Source organism: Plectropomus leopardus, chromosome 20 (assembly GCF_026936395.1).
Source record: "Plectropomus leopardus strain MGB_pleo_1.0 chromosome 20, ASM2693639v1, whole genome shotgun sequence".
NCBI lineage: Eukaryota > Metazoa > Chordata > Actinopteri > Perciformes > Serranidae > Plectropomus > Plectropomus leopardus.
Window position 1 is genome coordinate 13834264 of NC_142195.1, and position 22430 is coordinate 13856693.

The window sequence follows — 22430 nt, forward strand, 5'->3', positions numbered from 1 at the left end:
TAGGATTGACTACTAGCGCTTTCACAAAATATTTACACAATGAGATTTTTGTTTAAAAATTGTCAGTAATGTGGATAATATGACGTGAGTAAAGGCAAAAAATAGGACAGCTAGAACTGGCATTTTCAGAAAATTACATCACTTTACTGTAATGCAGCCTTCAAAACTAGGAAAAGACAACAGTTAAAATATATACTAAAATGATAGCAAGTCTCATTTCATAATATTGATGAAATATTGATGTATTGCCTTGCCCTCTGGTAAGCTATATAAAATTCTGGTAGATTGTTGGTATTTGTGCATATGGTGCACATTGGTGCTTTGGTGTCCTCCAACCTATAAGTCTTTTATTCTTACCCTTTAATATGACCCACAGGAGCAATTCCTAAAATAGGACCCCTACGCATAGTTAATGTTGTGAAACAGTTGCACCAAAACCACTTTGTTAGTTTAAGAAGATCATGCTTTGACTTAAAATAATTTGTAACTAACCAAAATATGTCATATGACTTATGACAGTGTGAAAAAGTTTAAATAAAGTTTAAAATGTCGTATAAAATGTGTATGTTATGGCTATATGTATTTAAAAAAAAGACAGTTAACTGATGTATAATTTTTGGATTCTTTACACTCCTAAATAAAAAACAAACAGGAATTTTGCCCGTATATAATACATAAGGCTGGTGATATTCTAAATTTAGTCATTAGCAACAATTCCCAACAAAGACTAAAGATGAATCTCTGAACAATGATCCCAAATATAAGCTTGTATTTATAAAAATAAAAGGACTGCATAATTTCCAAGAATAGCTGGACACTGTAGTTTTTACAATAAGAATGCTAACTGAGGTAAATGGTGAATTTGTGGGTGACTGTTTTCTGCCTTGGGTTTTTAGGCTATATGTATCCAATGAAGAATTGACTCAAAATAATCTGCAGTAGCTATATTCATTGTAATGAAGGAACATGCCACTTTTTTGTCACACTTTAATATTTTTGGAAAACAACGGAGGTCTTAGGCATGGAGGAATAAATCAGGCTCTGCTTAAAAGACGATAATTGTTAGCAGAATCAATTTATTGTTACTTTTGGTCTTTTCACGGGATTTGTTGACAATAAGAAGATTATAGATTATCAACAGACTTATCCTTTAAAGCCTTCTTTAAAGGAACTATCTGATGAAACGATCTGATAAGTAAACGTCACTATTAATCTGCCAGCAGTTTGCAAAAACTACGAAAGTATAATTCGTATTGAGACATCCAAGGATGACATTGAAGCCGTGCCAGCGTCCTCTTACACAAGGAGAGGATCAGTCCAGGTTTCCTAGGCATCACCCCCCAGTCTTCTGCTGCATGCCCTACGGAGCAGCTCCATCTGGTTGCTTCTCACTCAACAGTCCACCCCCCACGCCCAACCTGTGCTTTTGGCTCCGCTCGCTTGCAGTTTTGACAGTGAGCGCTGGCTTCACCTTGAGTCTGTGTGTGGCGCCTCCCACTAATCTGCCCCTGTCACTACTGTGGGAATCCCTTGTCATCGCAATAGGACTCAACCCGGCAGTGGCCCACCTGTGTGAACATGGCATTCTGTGTGTCAGAAACCGACATGCAGGCTCCTCAAATAGTTTGCTGCCATAACGAAGTGATTTGTGAGCAAGGGTTGCTTCTGTTTCTACTACACATCTCGTTTGTATTAAGTCATCCCAGAGTGTAGTCATGGATCTTATCTGAGCAGTAGGCTTGTCAGAGCCCTGCCATGGAGGTGAAGAACGGTTCAAAGACAGGCCAGGGAGGGAGGAGAGAGGGAGGGACCACCGCTGGTCCTGGAGCTGGAAATGGGACGGGATGGGCAGGGGTATTTTGGAGCACGGTGGCTTGAGTGTGAAATATGTAAGCCCTGCAGTGCCAGCTGTGTTCTATTCTTAGCACCCGCTGGTGTTCCCGCATGTGTGCAGGGCGACAGAAGGCTGAGTGGGAAAAGAGGATTGGTAGGAATGGGCAGTAGCTGGTGCCATCAAGTGCTTGTGATTGCTGGAAAGTTAGCTTGTTGGCTGCCACATGCACTGAGAGGATAGATAGATAGATAGATAGATAAAAAGCAATCCATTCAAAAAGCTTAAATAAAAGTGAATTTAATTAATACTAAAAGCGAATGTACATTGATATCGAATGTAAAAGTAATCATTATGCAGAGTGTTCACTTTTATATATGGTGGTACATTAACCTCTGAGCAGCATTTTAAAGGGGAGCTATTATGATATTCCTTATCTTCTGCCATATATATTATGTTATAATGTTGGATGTTCATATTGTGGCTGGACTTTCAGATAATGAGTTAAACATGTGTAAAAGTAATTCCTGTGAGCCAAAAGAGGTTGCTCTGAATAGGCTACTTGATTCCAGCATTTTTTGTTTGTTTGTTTGTTTGTTTTCTGTTTTTGAGACAAGCTGATGTCTGATTGTGACGGATTTCTTGATATGGTCATCTGCTCCAGGCATGCTACTGCAAGTGTTTACATTGCATACACTGCTACATGTAGCTACATGCTAACGTTAGAGAAACATGTGATCTTGTTTGCCGATGTTGTTAATTTCTCCGAGATTAACAATCAAGAGACAGATGCATAAATGGAGTGCTTCAGACAGGATGCGAATACAAGTGTATAGTATAGCTTAGACAGAATGATGAAAATAGTTTTTTTTTTGACCATGAAAGCATGTAAACACTTTCTTGTAGAAACCCAAAATACAAGTATGAACCTGAAAATGAGCATAGTAGTTATTGTTGTAGCTAATTGTATATTTTTTATTTTCTGTTTGGTCATGAACATGTAAACACTGAAAAGAAAACCAATCTTAAAAAGACACATTTGGTAGTCACCAATGCATTTTAACCAGTTTACAGTATACGTAGCTTTTAAATGTTTCTAGAAATCAGAATAAGTCTAATTATGCTTCATTCTCAAAAATGAATGAATTCAAGAAACCAAGTTGTTTGAATAATGAGTAGAAGAATCATATGGAAATACTGGCGAAAATGCATAATTATTCTTAAATACTTGAGTAAATAAATTATATCCCACCACTGCTGAATGAAGTTGTCCTGTTCCCTGTAGTGAGACACAATTCCCTGAAAGGCTGGTGTTTCTCCCGTATGGATTTACACCATTTTTTTCCCCCAAAACTATTACATTTTGGATGTGTGTTGCTACACTCCCTCTGGTCTGAACCCAGCATCTGAAGCCCTGTTGTCTGATTGGTAGATAAATGCCAAAAACAGATACAACTCATGCTCGATAATGCTGCCATCACAATATCTGTTTGCAATCTCTTCACCCGACTGCAGACACCTTGACAAAGAGAATTTCTTTAAAGGGAGATACAGCCCTGCTTGTAACTGGGCAAATATTTTCTGCAAGCCAGACAGCTTTGCCAATATCATGGTTGGCTGGGATTCAATTGCAGTTAAAGCACACTTAGGTTAAAGGGGTGTCTTTTTAGAGCCGCAAAACAAGGGGAGAGAGAAAACATTAATGTTGGCTGCCCCGCTGTTGCAAATTCTAATTATCATGTGTTCATGTTCCATTGAGAGATTATCTGCGACCAATCAGACGGGCACTTGATGAGAACAAACACATTATGTGCAGACTGTTGATTCACAGCCGTTTGTGGTGCATTGATTCTCCCTGCGCTGCCAAACGGCGCTCTCTCTCATCTTGAATTAGGCAGACACCCATGATTTTTCAGATGCTAATGAAAACTTGTACAGCTCAATTTCAGTCCTGGCTTGCCTCACAGAATAAATGGACTTTGCAGTATAAAAGTGAGACACAAAGGGTTTGATAGAGTATTTACCAGGCATGATTGAGTGAGCATGGAGCCGCAGGGCTAAGTGTTTAGGCAGGGTGGTGTTGGCAAAGATATGAACATGCCATGGTACTATCTGTTGTAGAGTAGTAGTAATGGTAAGGAGAGGAGCAGGATTCCCACGGTCAAGAAAAACCTGGACAAGTCATGGAAACCTTTAAAAGTTTTGGAATGAAATGACATTTTCTTGCATATCATAAAATTGTAACAATAATCTTCCATAGAAAACCTTCTACATAATGCAACATAACGACTGTTTTTCTTTTTTTTTTTTTTTAACCCAGAAGAGGACAAATTCTGTGGGGTTTTTTTTTGTTTTGTTTCCTTGGTATTTTATTTTATTTTATTTTTTTGATAGGTGAAAAATAAAATTAAGTGGCATTTCTATTCTGCATATTCCATTTCTGCTTCCATTTTTCATTTTTGTATTTTGAAGTGAAAATAAAATCAAGTTTTTGTTGTTTTTTTTTTTTATTTTAGATTTCTGTTAAGGAAAATCCAAAGACCAAAAAGTACAATGACTAAAACAAGATTAAAAAATACTGGGCTAGTGGGGCAGGAAGAAAAAGCGGCTTCATTTTGGGTCCTTGAAAAGTCATGGGGGACCCTGGAGGAATACTTGAATGGGAATAACATAAAACTGTGTGTGTTCATGTTAGCAGAGGTGCAGTGGACTTATAGTGTTAAAGCTCTGATTGGCTGCCACTCCCACTCGGTGAGCAAACAACAGATTACAGACAGCAGCCAGGTGAGTTGCAAGCTGAAACCTGTTCAGGTGTGACCTACGGTGAAGTTAATGGCCCTGCCTACGTCCTGCATACACACACACACAGACAGATAGACACACACACACACACACACACAGAGGCATTGCTGTTTTCCAGTTTTTCCTCATTTATATTTTGTTTATCTGGTGTGTAATGAAACAAGGAGAAGTCATGCTGATTTATGCAGGCCTGTCATTTTATCTGAAATGGCATCCCTGTGGAAGAAATCAATGCAGGAAATTACAAGCCAAATTAGATATTTTTCATACTGCTTATGCACCATTTACTCAATTTCAGGAACAATCAAGACCATTTACTACTTGTAGGCATTTCCGAAGCCTCCATGCAGTGCTAATTGTACAATTACTGCGCCTCTCATTCTCTCACTAAAGAAACTCTGTGAGTAATCTTATACTGCGATGTCTTGCTCCTGGTAATCTCAGGACTTTCCTGACGCATGTATGACGTGCTCGATAATATCTTTGGCCAAATTTGAGCTCATGAGTTCCAGCTGTAAGGGAACAAACGGAGGCGTAGCTCAGGGGAGACAAACATGCAGAGAAGTACAGTTCACTCCTTTGTGATTTTTTGAGTAAAGTAAAGGACTACAATGTTATATTTTCACTGTAACCCTGGAGACAGAAATCTCAAAAACTGAATACCTTGCTGAATTCCTATAGATGTTGTATGTTGCCTAGCAACTGTTTTTACTTTTTCCTCTCCGGCCTCTGTTTTTCCTTCTTTGTGATCCTCAGTTTTTCTGTCTTTGTCTGCGTCTTTCGCTCATTTCTTTCTCCCTGTGGCTCTTGTCACGGTTAATTAAGTTACACCAGAGACACTGGTAAAGCAGAGACTGGTTTATTTATTTGCATGTTAATAATTTAGGCTAAGCAGGGCCACTGCTTTAGCCTGTCCCCTAACGCTTTAAAAGCAGCCTGACGCTGCAGCTTTGTGTTGTTTTATTTGCCAAGTGGCTGGGGATCTTGTCAGCCCTTTTAGATGCTGCAGTGCCACTGTACACAATGTCTCGCTGTCCTTATTGGTCTTCCACTGCTGTCGCCTCCTGCCTCCTGCCTCCTGCCTCCTGCCTCCCGCCTCTCTTTGTGTCAGGTGAGAAGTCATGGCTTGATGGAGGCTTTCTGCGGCGTGATTGGCAGGTCTATCCGTCACTCAGCCCTGGGGACTCTCGGTGCTCTAATTAGGTCGCTTGGCTTGCTCACCTCCCAGGGCTGGATGCTACAGCAGAACACAGATCAAATGACGGTCCCTTGTTTTGTAGAGACTTGTAAAGGTGGCGGCAGAAGGCAGAGGAATAGCATCTGTTTAGTGTCTGCAGCCCCAGAGGCCTTCTCTCTACACCTGTTTGGTGCTTTTGTGTCGCTCTTGCTCCTTCACAAGTGCAGTAATGTGCATCGCTCTTCATTTGTGGTGTAAAATGCCAGAGGGGAGCGCGACTCCTTGTGGGTTAATTTGATTTCGGCGGGTTAATTGATGAAGGGGGAGTCGTTGCCTGTTCTGATTTCTGCCACTGGCTCTTCTAACTGGTGACTTCTCACTGCTGACTTAGCAGCTCAGCCACCTTCATTGTCTTTGTTCATATTTTCTTTTCACACTTGATTTTTTCTTTAAACTGTTTAAGCGCACCACCTTTGAAAATTGTGCCATAAAGTTGTAATTCGCAATATTTCACTTGATGGTGTTTGTGGTAACAGCAAATGTGACTAAATATGACAGCAAATGCTCCTTAAGCAGCTACTTTATCTGGAGTAAAACAAAGGAGCAACTGTTGTATCTGTTTACCTTGCAGCCACACAAAGTCACAATGTTTTAATTAAGAAGTCACTTAATATTTTCTTCATGAGCAACTACCACCATCTGATTTAATGCCATGACCAGTGCAAGTCAGTTTCTTGCAGTTGGTTGGTATAAAAAGTGATCTGCTGCTGAATGTCCAAAATTATTGTTTCATATGCTGTTTTGATGAGTAGATATGATAAGCACTTACCTCTATGACTAAAAAAGTAATTTTCTTTGTCTGCTTAACAATAAAGTAGGGGTGTGAATATTTCAGTATCTCATGATTCGATTCCATTTCGATTCTTGGGGTCGCGATTCGATTCAGAATCGATTCTAGATTCAAAATCCGTTTGCGATTCAAGATAATTTATTATTATATAATTAATTATTAAGTATTATAATTTCAGGATCTACTCCAGTCTGTTTTGCCAGTAGCATATTATGTTATTAGAGCAAAGTGTGTATGAAATTATGGAGGTTGCCCAAGTTTTGGGCATCAGAAAGTGAAAAAATAAACATTGCAATTATTATGGTTCAAAAAATGGACATGCTGTTTCAAAAAAAGTCCCATCGTTTTTTTGCAGATGTTTGTGTATCCCATTATCTGTGCCATTCTGCAAAGCAGGTTCTCTCTGTGATGCTGCAGAGGGCCACATCACACTCCTGACACTTCAGAGAGGGCCCTGATTCTCCTGCCTGCTCTGTCTGCAGTGAACACAGAGTTTACATCCATGCGAAGCCCTGCTGCTTATTAGACTGTCTCCTGATTTACCCTTGTCTCATTATTATTATTATTATTATTATTATTATTATTATTATTATTATTATTATTATTATTATTATTATGATATGGGCTACCGGAGTTTATTCTAATACACGAGGCGCTACCAATAACACAGAGCCATAGATACAGTAGGATTAGGCCAATCACAGTGCAGTTTTCTTCAGATGACGTAGGGCATACGTAAGCGGATACAAAGCGTCGGCTCATTTTCCGATTGGTGAACAAGACCAAAACAAACCTCTGACCTCGCTCCAAAGGAACTATGGGAAACCAATATGGCGTTTAGCATAGATGCTAATGTATTTTTACCATCGAAATATGGATAAAATATGGACGGAAGACACCCAATATCGGATATATATTATTATGTAATTATCGAACAAGGTCCCGTAAAAACAGCTGAATTCCCAGGCTGGATACTGAGGCTCCTAAAAGAGCTACAGTGCATCTGCGTCATCTCCGAGCGGCACAGACGGCAGCTCTCACTGGCGACAAAAGTAAGGCGATCCGACAAACGGTCTCAAACTTATTAACGCTCTTCTAAATGATAAATATTTTAGAGGGTTAAGAATAGACTATATTCAGTAAATCTAGTCTTTAATCGATGCTTATGATTTTTGAATCGTTTCTGAATCGTTAAAAACGAGAATCGAGACTCATGTGAATCATTTTTTTCCCCCACCCCTACAGTAAAGGCTGCCCTGTAAGAGAGCGTAAACAGTTAACAGTGAGGCCGATATCAGTGAGATAAAATTACAAACAGTAATGCTAAGTTATGCATTGTTTCTCGCGTAGGTAGGCATTTTGAATAGGGTGTGGGAATAGTTGACCCCGCCGCTAACTAGAGGTGTACCGATACACCAATTGGTATCTATGTATTGATTCAGTGGTCCCATATCATAGATGCAAAGTTAAAACATCGATACATGTCAATAAGAGATGCCTTTATTTTTAAATTTTATGGCACATCCATGCAATTCAATCCAATTCAAGTCCATTATCGCAAATCATAATTTGCCTCATTTGTGGCACAATTTCCATCCAAGCACACGCAAACAGTGGCGGTGTTGTATAGTATTGTATTGATAGGTACATGGTGGCCAAGTATGGATATTGTTATTGTATAAATTTTAATATTGCAAGCACAAACTAAACCTAAACTAAATTATAAAATAAAAAGCTTTTTTCATTCTACTGTATATATTTTTTGCACTAAATATGAGTGAAGTGAAATGAACAGACTTGAAACTTTATTTAGTAAGCTAAATATTGAAAACCTTTTACTTTGGGAACATAGTTTGTGGCTGAAAAAAGGTAATAAATCACAGTATTTCCAGTATATGTTATCCTAATACCTAGAATATTGTATTGTGAGTCCTCTGGTGATCCCCACTCCTAGCAAGCAGTCAAAAAAAAAGGACAATACAGATATTTACTTAACTCATCTTATATGTATCGCAGGTCATGAATTAGATCAAATCAAATTCGTATCCCCTACCATTAGCAATGAAAACTATTATTCAGAGACGCATATAAAATTTCAATACATTGGTGAAAAATGCAGACCACAGACAGCATCAAAAATGGGGTTTGATTTCATGAATGTCGCTGAGATTATAACTTTCAACAAAAATGTTTCTGCTGAAACTTCAGAAAAGTTGCATTGGGTCACTTCTTTCACAGTGTCTCTTAGACATAATTCAATTATACCCTGTTCTTTGACACTGAATAACAGAGAGATGGATAGTGTTGCATGTGTCTGATAAAGACTACGAGTCTTATCTGAAGACTCGCAGGCATCACAAGCGATCTGAACACACCCCAAATATTGGCAGCTTGTCAAGTGTCTAAACTGATTTGACGTTGATGAGAAAGCTATGCCACTCTGACAGAATAAGTGTTTCACTTGTGCCAGAGTAGGTAAAACTGCTGATACAAGCTGTCTCTCAATTGCCTAAAGTGCCTCCTTTGTCAGACTATCAGACTGCGAGGCTCTTACACTGTTGTGAGAGTCCTAAAGAAGTGGCATCTCTCTTAGATGACATTCTCATGCGCTTTCTGTCACTTTGATAGAGCACAAGGCTCCACTGAGAGAAAAATAGTCCCATCAGCTGCAATTTTAATAGAAAAGTGTCCTTAATAAAGCTCAATCATCTGCATATAACCAGACTAAATACTGTTTTTCTCTTCTGTAAACATTTTCAATAATTTGTCATTTAGTTAGCTTCACTTACATACTGATTTACTATTAAAAGTAATTTGTCATGACAGTGAAATTACATGCCGTTCTCTGTCTCAGGCAGCTGCAAAGCCTTGTCTGTGTGGAAAAAGTCCAACACAAACATACATTCAGCTGCATGTTGGGAAGTTTAAGAGGTCTGTTCAAAAGGTCCCACAAGTTTTTTGAGAAAGAACAGGAGGAGCGAAAATATTTTCAGTCTGCAGAGGCATTCCTGCAAAGTGCATGTCAAGTGTGTTTTCCTCTCAGCTCTGCTATCTAAGTAGCGGAGGCTTCCTCTGCATTGTAAAGCTCCTGGCCTTAAGACAATATGCAGTATACAGTGTATGTGGGATGTATTTGTGTCTTTTCGAATTGCAGTATGGCAAACCTTTTGATTCTCTTTACTGTCGAAGTCACGTGGTGCATCCAGTACTTTCTGTTTGAGCAAAGTATGCCAAAGATTAAAGTTTTGTCTTCCATATTTTCCTTTGATTGCAAGCACATGTCTGCTGCACTGAGGATGACCTCCGGTTGGGATACAGATTATGTTTTCCAAGCCTGGGCTCAGTTCACCTTATATTCAGGAAATTATTTTTAACTCTCTGGTTTTAAGTTCAGGTCCCTATTTAAAATCAGTTTTCAAAAAAATAAAAAAGTACAAAAGCATGTAAAGAAATAGAGAATCCACCTCACTGCCAGACACTGAAAGGGTACTACAAATAGAGCACAATCTTCCACCTCCTCTGTGCTAACACAAAAATATTCAGGAAACATAAGGTTGGCTGTTATCTTTGCTCTGTTTACCAGACAAAAAAGACATAAAGAGAGGAATAACACAATGGCGAGAGGGAGAGCGTGAGATACTCCTGGGTGTATTCAATAGGCATCCGTGACAGTGAGAGAGTGCTGAGAGATGAGAGGGAGAGTGGAGACAAGAAAGATAATAGAGGTGAGAGTGAGGTCAAAGCTTCGGTCCGTCTTAGCAATGGGAGGAAAAGCTCTTGTTTTTGGTCCTGCGCTCAATCAGAAATTGAACCAGCTAACCAACAGAACAAGGGGCTTGGACGAGTGCTGGCTTTATTGACAGCGAAACAAAATTCGCTGTCTTTTTCCTTGACCTCTTCGCCTTTTTCTCCCTAGTGGTAGTTTTTAAGAGAGACAGCGATGGCTGCCTGGAGTAATCGTTGATTTGCTCTTTCGTGCTTTGAAGGTTAGCGAGGAATTTGTTGCTTCGGGTGCATATTTGCTCTGCTCTTTGCCTGCCATCTTGACGAACGTACATAAAAATTCACTGTCCTACCAAAGACACCATCAACACCACCACTGATGGCATAAAGGATCTCAGATTTCTCTATGATTAATGAGATTGAAAGTCTTTTTGGCTAACCTTTTTAATGCGTTTACCACCTAAAATGCTACCTCAGTGCATAGTATAATTTACCCGTTGATTGGTGGACACTTGTACACTAATGCCGTGTTTCCACTATATGGTACCAGCTCTACTCTACTCTACTCATCATCTTTGGTATGGGGTACTTTTCTCGGGGTCGTTTTCCATTAAAAGAAAGCACCGCCTCAGTGTAGCTGGTCATTATAGCGACTTTCCAAATGTTTTGACCGAAGGGATTGGATCCTGTTGGTGGAACGAGTCATTTCACGGGGGTTACGACTCTCAAAAATATGTATCCGCTGATTAAAAGACATCTCTTTGCCGATGTGGGAAAAAATCTTTTTGAGCCCAATGGCAAAATTTTCCTTGCATCTCATGCAGACTGGCAGGGCAGGAGTGTGTGTTGCTAAAGTTGGATTACAGAGCACTGCTCGTGGTAATGAGGGAGTGTTCTTTCGCATTTGAATACTTGTTTGATTGATTGGTAGCAGAAAACTTAAGTTTTGAACGAATTGTGGACAACCAGGATTTCTATCTCAATCTGATGAATGGCAAATGTCATTGTCATAGTACCATTATTGTCATTGTCGCGTCTGCTTACGTAACCGCCATCGACGACTACTGATGACGCATCAGGGTCTTGAAGGGTTGTCCCACATCATAGGTGAAGATTTCAACCGGCAGCCTATCCTTTGTAACTCTCTTCCGAGTTATGTTTTTATTTGCATGACAGGATTTTGCTCACAACACTGATTTGTGACCAAAGTCGCAGAGATAATAACTCGACACGCTTGACAGCTTCTCTCTGCTTTCTCTTATGTGTTACAAGTGATAATTTATTCATGCAAATATAGCAATTTGCTGTGTTTTTAGCACCGGTATTACTGCGCCTCCAAAGACTCCATACATGTGGATGCATATGTGCACATACAGGACAGAAACACCCACTGAAATACAGCTGTCATCACTGACAAATAACTGGACATCAGCCGGAAAATATGTCTGCCTCCTGATGCATGTCAGTGTCTTTGAGCACTTCTGGTCTGCACATCATCACAGCTGCTGTGCATGATGTGTGTGTGTGTGTTAGTGTTTGTGTGCAGGCATGTGTTTGGATCTGCCTGGGAGCATGTGACTGTAGCCCTGTTCTCCTTCCTGCAACTGTGCCGCAGCTAATCCTCCACAGGAGTTCAGCAGGGTGTTAGGTTAGTGCTTTACAGATGGCCAACAAATACACAGCACCTGTGTTTGAAAGACATAGTGCAGCCCCTGGCCGTTAAATGCAATATTTCACTGAAAATACAACATGTTATTGGAGAACAAGAAAGAGGACAGATTTTGTGTTAAACTCAAAATGTGTTTTGGTTGTTGTTACTGCTTTTAAATGTTTGGCCTTCTCTGTGCAGAATTATGTATGTCTTAATTTAAGGCATGTGCCTATGAGCATGATTTTGTGACATCACATTTACACACACACACTGAATATAGTCTTGTCATTGACGTAGGAGGCATTATAATCCAGTTGTGAATATGCTTGCAATGGTATGAGACTTAAATGGCGTAATGATTATCACTGAAATTATCATGGTATCACGGTATCACAAAATTATTCTGATTATCAGTTACATTGACCCTTACGTAGAATTTTTTTTTAGTTAAGCAAACATTTTATTACTTAAATTAAAAGTTAAGGTAATGTTTACAAAGAAAAGTATCAATAAAAAGTCTCACTTTTGTAAAGAACTTGGATAAAATGAGATTCTCCATCCAGTTGCATTTTTCTTCAATACGGTAGCCCAGAAAAGCCAACGTACACATTATGATAAACTTAAATTTTCATACCTTCGTATACCTTGAAACCATAATATCACTGCAAATGTATTTGTGAAACACTTTAAACAAGAAGTACTTGCATACGGTATTCACAGAATCCTAATTTTGCAACAAGGGAGAAACAGTAGATGTAATGACATGGGGCATTGCTAAAAACTACTGCACTGGGGGAATTACTACAAAAGTGTGTCCAGACATTCGTGGTCCCCAGAGGAGGAATGCTACTGATTTTGTTGACTCTTTGACATTTTCTCCATCCCTTTTAAGGCTTTGATTGATGTTTCTTGACAATTATTGGGTGGATTGCCATGACATTTGGTGTCCACATTTATGTCATTAATAATTCTAATAACAAATACCTCTTTACATAACTTTTCATCCAGCAGCATATTCAGGTCAAAACATCAGTTTGTCCAAAACCTTGGCACATGACTAAATACCTGAATAATTAGTAACATTCCCATCAGCCTCAGCTGTGTGTGAAAGAATATTAGGATCTTGCATATGAATGAATTTTTTTTAAATAAAGATGACATTCCGTTGCAAAAATCAAATTGAAATGTCAAGAATTCATTCATTGCAGCTCTCAGATGCAGCTGACACTCAGCGAGTCCCTGCTTCTTCTAGTTATCTACGGGTATACAAATGTATTTACTTACAAAAATGTTCCTCCAGGCTCCAAACAAGGAATAAAAAACATGATTCTGTAAAAATAATATCAAATAAAATAAAACAACAACAACAATAATTAATGATAACAGCAAGGAAATTATTTTTGTAAGTTTTAGGACTTTAAAGAGATTGTGCCTGAAATTGCAAAATGGTTACACCTCCATTGCAATACACAGAAAATATATTCCATCACAAGACATAATTTTATATACCAGAAGAGTTGGTTTTGTTCTCAGCATTTTGTCTTTTTTCTTAACATTTTTATTTTATTCTTGAAATGCAGAAAATACAGCTTTATTTTTTTAATGCCTGGCACTAATTCTGAAAATGTGACTTGAGTCTCACCGTTTTGACTTTATTCTTGAAATGCAAAGTAAAAAAAATGTCTCCCTCCTCTCATGTTTCCTGCTTATGCGTTGCTCTAATATGCCTCCATAACTAAACCGTGTTTAGTACTCATTAGAATATGAGTGAAACTTAGATGAACATTGTAACATTACATCTGCATTACAGATGCATGTAAGCATTTAGCTGAAAGCATTCCTGTGCCGTCGTACAGCCTCACAGAGCTGCTCCCATGGCTGTAGACTTGTTAACTTTTTCTTGGAAACACTATATCAGACTCAAATTATTATTCCAAGCAGAATATTTTTATGTCTAAAAACATATCTGGAGGGGATCTTTAACAATCAATTCACCAGAGAGCATGCGCTGCCTTAAAAAAAAAACCCAACAACTGGTATGCCTTTTATTGTGAATATATTTTTTTGACATTTCACTTCTCCTCGCCTCCTCGTCTCCGCTCCTGATTCAGTAGCGGCAGACAGCTGTGTCAAGCAGCGGAGGAACTTTTGACATTGACTGGGAGTGACGAGGCAGCGCAAGCAGATGTCTTCCTCTTTGCTTTGGGAGAAACAGCATCCTTGACCTTGTCATGGCTAATTTTAGGGCTTGGCTTATCACAGCGCCAATGTTTATATCTCCCATTACACACACTGTCATTACAGGAGGGACATGCTTGTAATTATGGGTGCATTCTGCAGTCGGGATGTTCCTGGGGGTCATGTGCATGCACTCATGTATGAGATACTGCAGTTTTAGTACATGCACAGGCTTCCTCAAAAGCATAGATGTTTGATTCCAACATATCCCTGCTGCTGCCATACACACTGTGAAAACACACACTTCATAGTCTCTTCAAAGCTGTGGAGCCTCCTTTTTCTTCTTCCACTCAAAGACACTGCAGGCTTTAATTATCATTGAGCTGCTCGTTTCTACCTGTGCCCGTGTTAAAATGGGTCAGTATTTTTTCTCCTCTCAGCTGGTCTTGGATGTCTTGGTGCCCGAGACCAGCGTGCCAAACACGATCCTCACAGCTGGGTGAACACAGGAGAGGAGGGCAGCGCGACGCACTGAGAGATTTCCCCCCCTTGCCTGCCAAATCTCTGTCCTGTTCAACAATGCCTTTTGTGCACTTGACTCATTCATGTAGAAATACAAACGCAAGGACACAAACAAACATGAGAAAGAGTTTCCAAAGCACACATGAGCATCACTGGGTCTGTGTGCTTTTTGCTCATTTGCATATGTATGCTCATTTACAAAATAAGGGGAAGTTTGGCTCTTTCTCTGTCTCTTCATGGCAGAGAGCCTCCACGCCCAAGTCTGCAATAGGCAACATAAACACCTATCATCCCATTAGATTAAATGGAGTGGATGTCACTCACTGGGCCAGACTCCAACCATTGACCCTAACACTATTTCCTCTCCTTGCGTCTCTCTCACTCTCTCTTGTATTTCAATGCTGTCTCTCCTGTAGTAGTTAATTCCCCACATTTCACTCAAGGCTGTCCTTTATGTCTCGCTGTCGCTCTCCGCCTCCTTGCACTGCAACAGACTTTATCGTATCTTTACAGCAGCGAGTGAATGAGGTCATAAGAACACAACGGGGAGACGGTAAATCTGGTTAAACATTTATTCAAAGATAGTCGCTGTGTAAACAGGACACCAGCGAAATTACAGCATGATTGGAGTCGGTGCAGTTATTGATCGAATATTGTCTGATGCTCTCTTACATGTTAATATTGTACACTGAGGTAAAGTATTTCAAGGTTAACACAACACTAAATGGATGCTATTACATTATAGATCTATGCATGATGGTTTTATTTCATCTACTGCATCTGAGGTACATGCTGAAAAAAGCTTTTGTAAAGGTAAAGAATATGCAACAACAACTACAACTCTGCTGTGATGCCAAATGATAAGCTTTTCAAATGACCTTTATAACTGCAACTATTGATACTTTCCAGTATTGACTAATCTCATTAATTGTTTGGTTCGTAAAATGTCACAGAATAGTGAAAAATGATGATGAGTTCCAATGTAAGACTGACATTGAAACCTAAAGATATTCAATTTTGGCATGGATAGATTATGAGACAGTGGGCCCCTGGGCACAGATATGCAAAGGGCCCCACCAGGTGTCCTACAAAGGAACAAGACACAAAGACTTTGTGGTAGTTTGAGTCTCCTTGAGGTTGTTGTGTTTTGTAGTTGTATGGATCTCTTAGAGCTAATTTTGTATCTTATTTGTGTTTTTGTATTGCTTCGTGGTTGTTTTGTGTCTTTTTGTAGTTGTTTGTGTCTCTTTGAGGTCTTTTTGTGTCTATTTTTGGTAGGTTGTGTTTCTTTTTGTGTGTGTGTAAACCTCTACCTCTTTTTTTTTACCTTACCTTACCTTAAAAGGTAATTTTGTGTCTTACTGAGGATTTTTCTATCCCTTAGTGGTGGTTTTCCACTATTTGTAGCTATTTTGTGCTTCCTTGCAGTTCATGTGTATTACATTGTGGTCATTTTGACTCTCTTCCTGGTCAGTGCGTGTTAATTTGAGTGACATTTTGCAGGTAGAGGGGGCCCCCTGACACTTTGAGTACCTGGGCCTGTGCCTTAGGGGTGCCTTTTGTTGCTCACCTGGTAGAGTGTGTGCGCCCCATGTAGCGCTGCTCACAAAGCCCTTTGCTGCATGTTGTCTCCTCTCTCTCTCAGCCCTTTCATAGATATCTATTACAGTAAACAAAAAGCTTAGGGAAAAGATCTTGGAAAAGATATTCATTGTAAAGTAATTTGAAACTGAGAAAAACAGCGCATTGAAGAAGCTTGCATTAGAATTATTTGGTGTTCTTGCTTGAAAAGGGACTTAAAAAATTAATGGATCATCAAATTTGACTGCAGATTAATTTTCTGTCAGATTGACTTTTCAATGACTCAACTCCTTGTTTGGGGGTTTATGTGTGAAATGTGAATGAAATTACTTTATTTGTCCCTGCACATAATAACAGTGCTGTGTTCAGGTTTGAATGAATGCTCTAATCATCACTCTGTCCTCCTCTCCTCAGGCGGAGTTGACAGGCATTAAATGGCGTTGCTACAGCTTCCGCGGCAGTGGTGAATATGGGCCGGTGATCTCGGCCCCGGCCCAGGACGACCCGGTCCTGCGCAGCTTCATGCGCTGCGTGCAGGCCAACTTGCTGTGCGTGTGGCGACGCAAAATCAAGCCCGACGCCAAGGAGCTATGGATCTTCTGGTGGGGCGAAGAGCCCAACCTCTCGGATGTCATTCATCAGGAGCTGGAAGGTGAGAATGAAAGAGCTCTTCTATCCATCTCAATTATTTTTCCGTCCCATCGCTCCTTCTTCGGTGTTCATTTAAGCTCTGAAAGTTGAGGTGAGAGGCTTGTTTAGTCTGTTTAATTTTATGGTTGCTTTTTATGATGTTGCACTGGGTTATATAGACTGAAGAGCGATTCAGTTCAGTTTTGGAATTTTAGCGGATTGTATGTAACCGACTGACGTGTGTTGTGTGTGGATGTACAGCATGAATTTGCATTGTATGAGTGCTAAATAAATTAGAGCGTAACGCCTGCATGTTGTACAGAAGCTGCACACAGAGCAGAGTTCAGTATTATGCAGATTCCAGCTGTTTAGTGTGCTGCAGATTCAAGCGTCGTACTGTATGTTTAATATGTGTAGGGTTGCATTGATCCAGTGCTATATTTGAGACTCTTATAGCACATATGTGGAATGTGTTTGCTTTGCAACTCAAGTGTTTATATGCTGCTTCAGGACTATCACTATGATGAAGCACACGGCAATGGAGGAGATTTTTCTCGCCAGTATTTACAGTGTGTTGGTGAAAATTACACTGCGATATCTCACTTGAGAGAGTGCTACTGTCAGCACTATTGTCCCTATTTATAGAAACGTTTTCATTATCTCACCGCGCACGTGTGTAGAAGTCTAACATATCGACTAAGCCTCTGGAAGACAGGGAGAGGAGGAAACAGGAGAGGGATTATATTGGGTTTGGTTAAGCACAACAACAGTCAGGAGGAAAAGAGCAGGAATATTAGATGGAGAGGTTGAAGCGATAGTGAGAATTTCACCTATTAAAGCTGACTTGATGTGAAAAGGCCTCTCAGGCACTGCGGTAGATATTTGACAGATGTTCTCACTGCTGGTGGGGAGAGCCCTTTACTTCAACTGCACGAGCACGTGCAATAGAGAAAGATACATTTTTATTTTGTTTGCATCACTAACAGACGCTCAGATAACTTATTTCCTTGCTTCCCCCAAATATCCAAACCGTGTCTCCAGACATCTAATAGCAAAGTTACATCATCTGACTCTGATATGATACGGCCTTTTAAATCATTTGATTTTGTAGTGCTCACTGATCTTAAAAGAAGCATGGGCGATGATAGCGATCACACAAAGACACACAGTCAGTATTTAGTGGTAAGAATTCGCCATCCGGAGCAAAAATGTATTGCAAGAAGCCGCATAACGAGTATGCTGCTGTGAGAAATTTTATCATTACCTCATCAATTTGCAAGCTGTTAGCTGGCAGCCTAAACCGTCAATTATGACTCCCTTTGAGAAGCACACTGAGGTCTAATAAAGTTAATAATATTCTTGGCCTGTTCAATTATATTTTACAGCTATTGATTATTTAGGAGTGAAGATGTGTCATCAGTCCATGGATTTTGTTGTAATTATGCAGACCATGGAGATGTGCTCTGCTAATACACACATTAATACATTTACATACAGATAATTAAAGCATAGTTAGCAGTTTTAGGGGAAATAGGGTTTATAAGAAGAAACAATTAGGGGTTCAAGTGGGGGTGTAAGAAAATATTGATACACTTTAGTATCACAATATTATTATATGTTTTATGATACTGGGTCATTTCTTAAAAAACACTTTGAATCTTTGTTCACTTTTTTTATTCTCTTAATTTTTACTGAAATAATCTTCTAAGCACTGTTTCTTCTTTTACTGATATAGGAACATTTTAATTTCTTTGCTCAGATTGCACAAAAAGTTGCACTTTGGTGTTGGATGTTTATCCCCATTGGTTCCAGTCAATGATGGTGTGTTCTTTATAGAATGACAGTTTTCCTTTAATTTTAGATAAAAAAAACAAACTAATTTTGTCACCCTCCTGACAGTAATGCAATATAGCCTAACATAAAGAATTGTCACCCCTATATGGCGATGCATGTTGTATCCCCAGATTATTGCCAATATGCAGCTCTTTTTAAATCTGAATGTTCTTAATCAAGTTCGAAGTACATTTTGTCCAGTTCACGTCTTCTCTGCTGTTGGGGTTTTACTACGTGTCTCATTTAGGGCTGCAAAAAATGATCGTTTTCATAATCTGCTGATTATTACTTTATCAATTAATGAATAAATATGTTCAAAAAATATCAGAAAACAATCTCCTTGACATCAGATGTTTTGTCAGAAGGAACATTTCAAATCCCCAAATATTGAATTTACTCAATATTCAGGGATTTACTTACTTAAAATAAAAAGCAGAGAATTCTCTATTGCAAAGTCAGTTATTTGACGTTTGAAAAAATTAAACAATAATTTAAGTCTCGAAATAAAATAAATGGACATTTAGTGTTGAGTGATCTCTGCAAACAGATATCTGCATATGTATGCACAACCTGTACCCGAGGGGACACAATTTTGGTATTGGAAGTGTTCTGGTTTTGTTTGTAGTGCGTTTGCAGGGTTAGTTTAGTATTGACCAACAAGGTTTGATTGGCAGGTAAACAGTCCATGTGGAGAGGCTCAATGCGAAGGTCAAAATGCAAATTCAGAACCCAACGGCTATCATCTGACAACAATTTAGCATTATATTAGCAATCCTAAAAAAAAAAAAAAGAAATGAAGTATCCTAAATATCCGCTTGTTACATTGGATTTCCCAATTGGCCGATGCCCCAAGAGTCTTTATGGTCGTTAGACCGATAGCTGAAGGATTCTGAGATTGGTGTGGAAGGACTCTAGTGGAGGATTACTGTACAGCACTACAGATAGACAGACACACTCTCTCTCACACACACACACACACACACACACACACTCACTCACTTACCCACACATGCTGAATAAAATTATGATAATAAGACTTCTTTACTTCTCTTGTAAAATCTCACAGGTCTCCCTGTACAATTCCTATTAAGCACTGAAAATAGCACTTGGGGTGTGAGAAGGAGTTGATAATTGTTAATTAAAGTGAAGCTGGATTTCCTCCAAATTAGAATCAGATGTAACATGGGGAATATCAGTGTTTTACCGAGTCTTAAAGAGCCACGCACCTGAGTTTCTATTCACTGTGGGAATGTTTTATGTGTTAGATTTTTCCCCCTCTCTCTCCCTTGTGTCGCCTTGACTTCTCTCTCACCTGTGTCAGTCTGTTCCCGGCATGATTTCTCGCTCTCTGTCTGCTCCTGGTTCTCAGATTGACCCGGTCGCTACATGAAAAAATCTATTGATGTGAGGTAACCTTAGATGCTGCATATAAAAGCAGACATGCAGTAGTAGAGCTATAATCTCAAGCTTGAATTCAGCATTTCAATAATGTGGAAAATTGTTTATACGTCAAAAAATATTTGCACTATTGGGAAATTTTTTTTACTACAAGTGGTATCATGACATTTGAGAGAAATTTACTCAAGTACTGCACTTGTCTACTACTACTGTCTGAATATTTCCACTTCATGCAACTTAATGCATCTGCTTCCCCATATTAATTTCGGAGGGAAATATCTTTATTGTTTATTTAACCGCTATAGTTACTGGTAAATTTTCTGAATACGATTTTTACAGAAAGACGTGATAATCTTACAAAATACAATATACTGTAAGTATTAAAGCAGAGGTTCTTCAACCAGAAAAAACAAGCCCTTGTCACATTTTGATGTCGATGAGTTTGTTCCACCAGAGAGTCATTTCCTCTATAAACTTCTCACATGGTTTCATTTAAATAATTGTTCAGGGCCCAAAGATGTTTTTTTTCTTCTTCTCCTCCCCCATTAATCATCTCTTAGATTAATCTTGTGACCCTTAAGAGGGGCCCTACCCCCAGTTTGGAAACCACAAGACTTAACTACCAACAGTAGCTGTAATTAAAGTATTCAGAACCGTAACCGGGGGGGGGGGGCAGCTACAACCAGGGCCGTAGCACAACATTCTTGTCCCTGTGCATAAGCAGTCTCTGTGGGCCCCCTTACCTTCTTCTCTCTATTTTTATTTTTATTTTTTGCAAATTCAGTTTGCCTTCTTTCACTTTTCTTTTTATTTCATTTTTTTGGAACCCCAATGTCCATTTTTAGGGGAAAGACATGATAGTGTATGTCTTTATACCTATTTATTTAGCCTGTTTCAATTTAGTTATGGCACTAATTGCTAAAAATAAAAACAACTACAAACAATGCAGTTCTGAACTTATACACTGCCACTGTATCATAATAATCTTCAACCAATTTGCCAATTTCTGCAGAACGATTACTATTATGTTTAATACTTAAGTGCTTTTAGCTATTAATGTTTCTGTACTTGTAATTAATTTGGGTTTTGAATGCAGGACTTCCACTCATAATTGTATTTTACAGTGTGGTATTGGTACTTTAACTTGGGGTCTGAATACTTCTTCAACCACTGGTTGTTCTTCGGTTTTGGCTATAAAAGAATGCAGAATTTACATTCGGAAATTACATCCAAAAATTCTGTTAGACACAGCAGTAGACTCACCACAAAGTATTACGTTTCACTTTCACCTCCTCTTTTAAACAAAAAGTAAACCGTCACAATCTTCCCCAATCTTGTTCCCTTTATGCAGAATTTCACAAACTGCATCAGCTGCTTTTGATTGTCGATCAAAGTAGAAGATTTACAGAGAAGGCAGTCGTAATAAATGAACTTCTGTTATACACCACAGATCCATAAAAGAAATAGGTGTGTTTTATTCTTACTCATTCATTCACAAATTGATTTACACACATTTGACTGAACAGCTAAAGCTGTCGGCTTGTCAGGCACATAGTGTGAATAATCAGCAGGTTAATTATGTTTTGAGTCATATAGGAAATACAAAGCAGTGTGGATTAGTAGACATGTTTCAAATGAGCTGGTAGACGCTTGAGAGAGTTGTCTGCCTGCAGAGCAGTTAATGGTTGAATTTTCAGAAGGTGTGTTTCCCGTGTAATGTAAAGAAGAGGATGTTGCACAACATCCCTTACACAACAATACGAAATAGACAAATTACACACTGTTACACTCAAGTCCAGTTAAAAAAAGAGAGTACTGCTTTAATTACAAATTTGATAACCACAACGCACATAAAAAGTGGCTGAACTGGAATGCACCAGCTCAGAAAAGTCACCTCATTAAGGTGTTGTTTATGATTTTTAAGTAAATTAATGTAGAAAAGCACATTATATTTACATTACATTCATTAGTTTTCAGTCTACCCGCCAGCAGCCATTAGACAGATATAAATAATATAAACAGTGTTGTGACCTGTGAAAATGAGACATGTATCGTGTTTACACACATAGGCTGCGCTCCAACAGGTCGGATTAGGGCTAAGGGTAGTTCAGGTGGGATGCAAGGGTGCAGAGCGATGAGGTTCATTTAGAAATAATCTGAATAGAAGTGGAGAGGGCAAATTAATTGGCTGATAGGTAACATGAACATAGTAAGACCTTCACAGCAGGAGTGTCGTGAGAAGTTGGTATCAGCG

General features: G+C 39.1%; 1 protein-coding gene across 8 annotated transcripts in view; it reads left to right on the forward strand.

Moving 5' to 3' along the window:
* Nucleotides 1-22430, forward strand: part of LOC121959487 (mediator of RNA polymerase II transcription subunit 13-like) — a 101779-nt gene that overhangs the window by 6084 nt on the left and 73265 nt on the right. For 5 of the 8 annotated variants that reach the window (XM_088070867.1, XM_088070868.1, XM_088070871.1 and 2 more), the window contains exons 1-2: nucleotides 7530-7712; nucleotides 16730-16967. In XM_088070867.1, coding sequence (XP_087926993.1) covers nucleotides 7545-7712; nucleotides 16730-16967 — 406 coding nt within the window. In that variant the 5' untranslated portion in view covers nucleotides 7530-7544. Of the gene's footprint in view, nucleotides 1-7529; nucleotides 7713-16729; nucleotides 16968-22430 lie in introns of those variants that run through there. The other 3 variants (XM_042508792.2, XM_042508796.2, XM_042508793.2) reach the window with 1 other exon arrangement.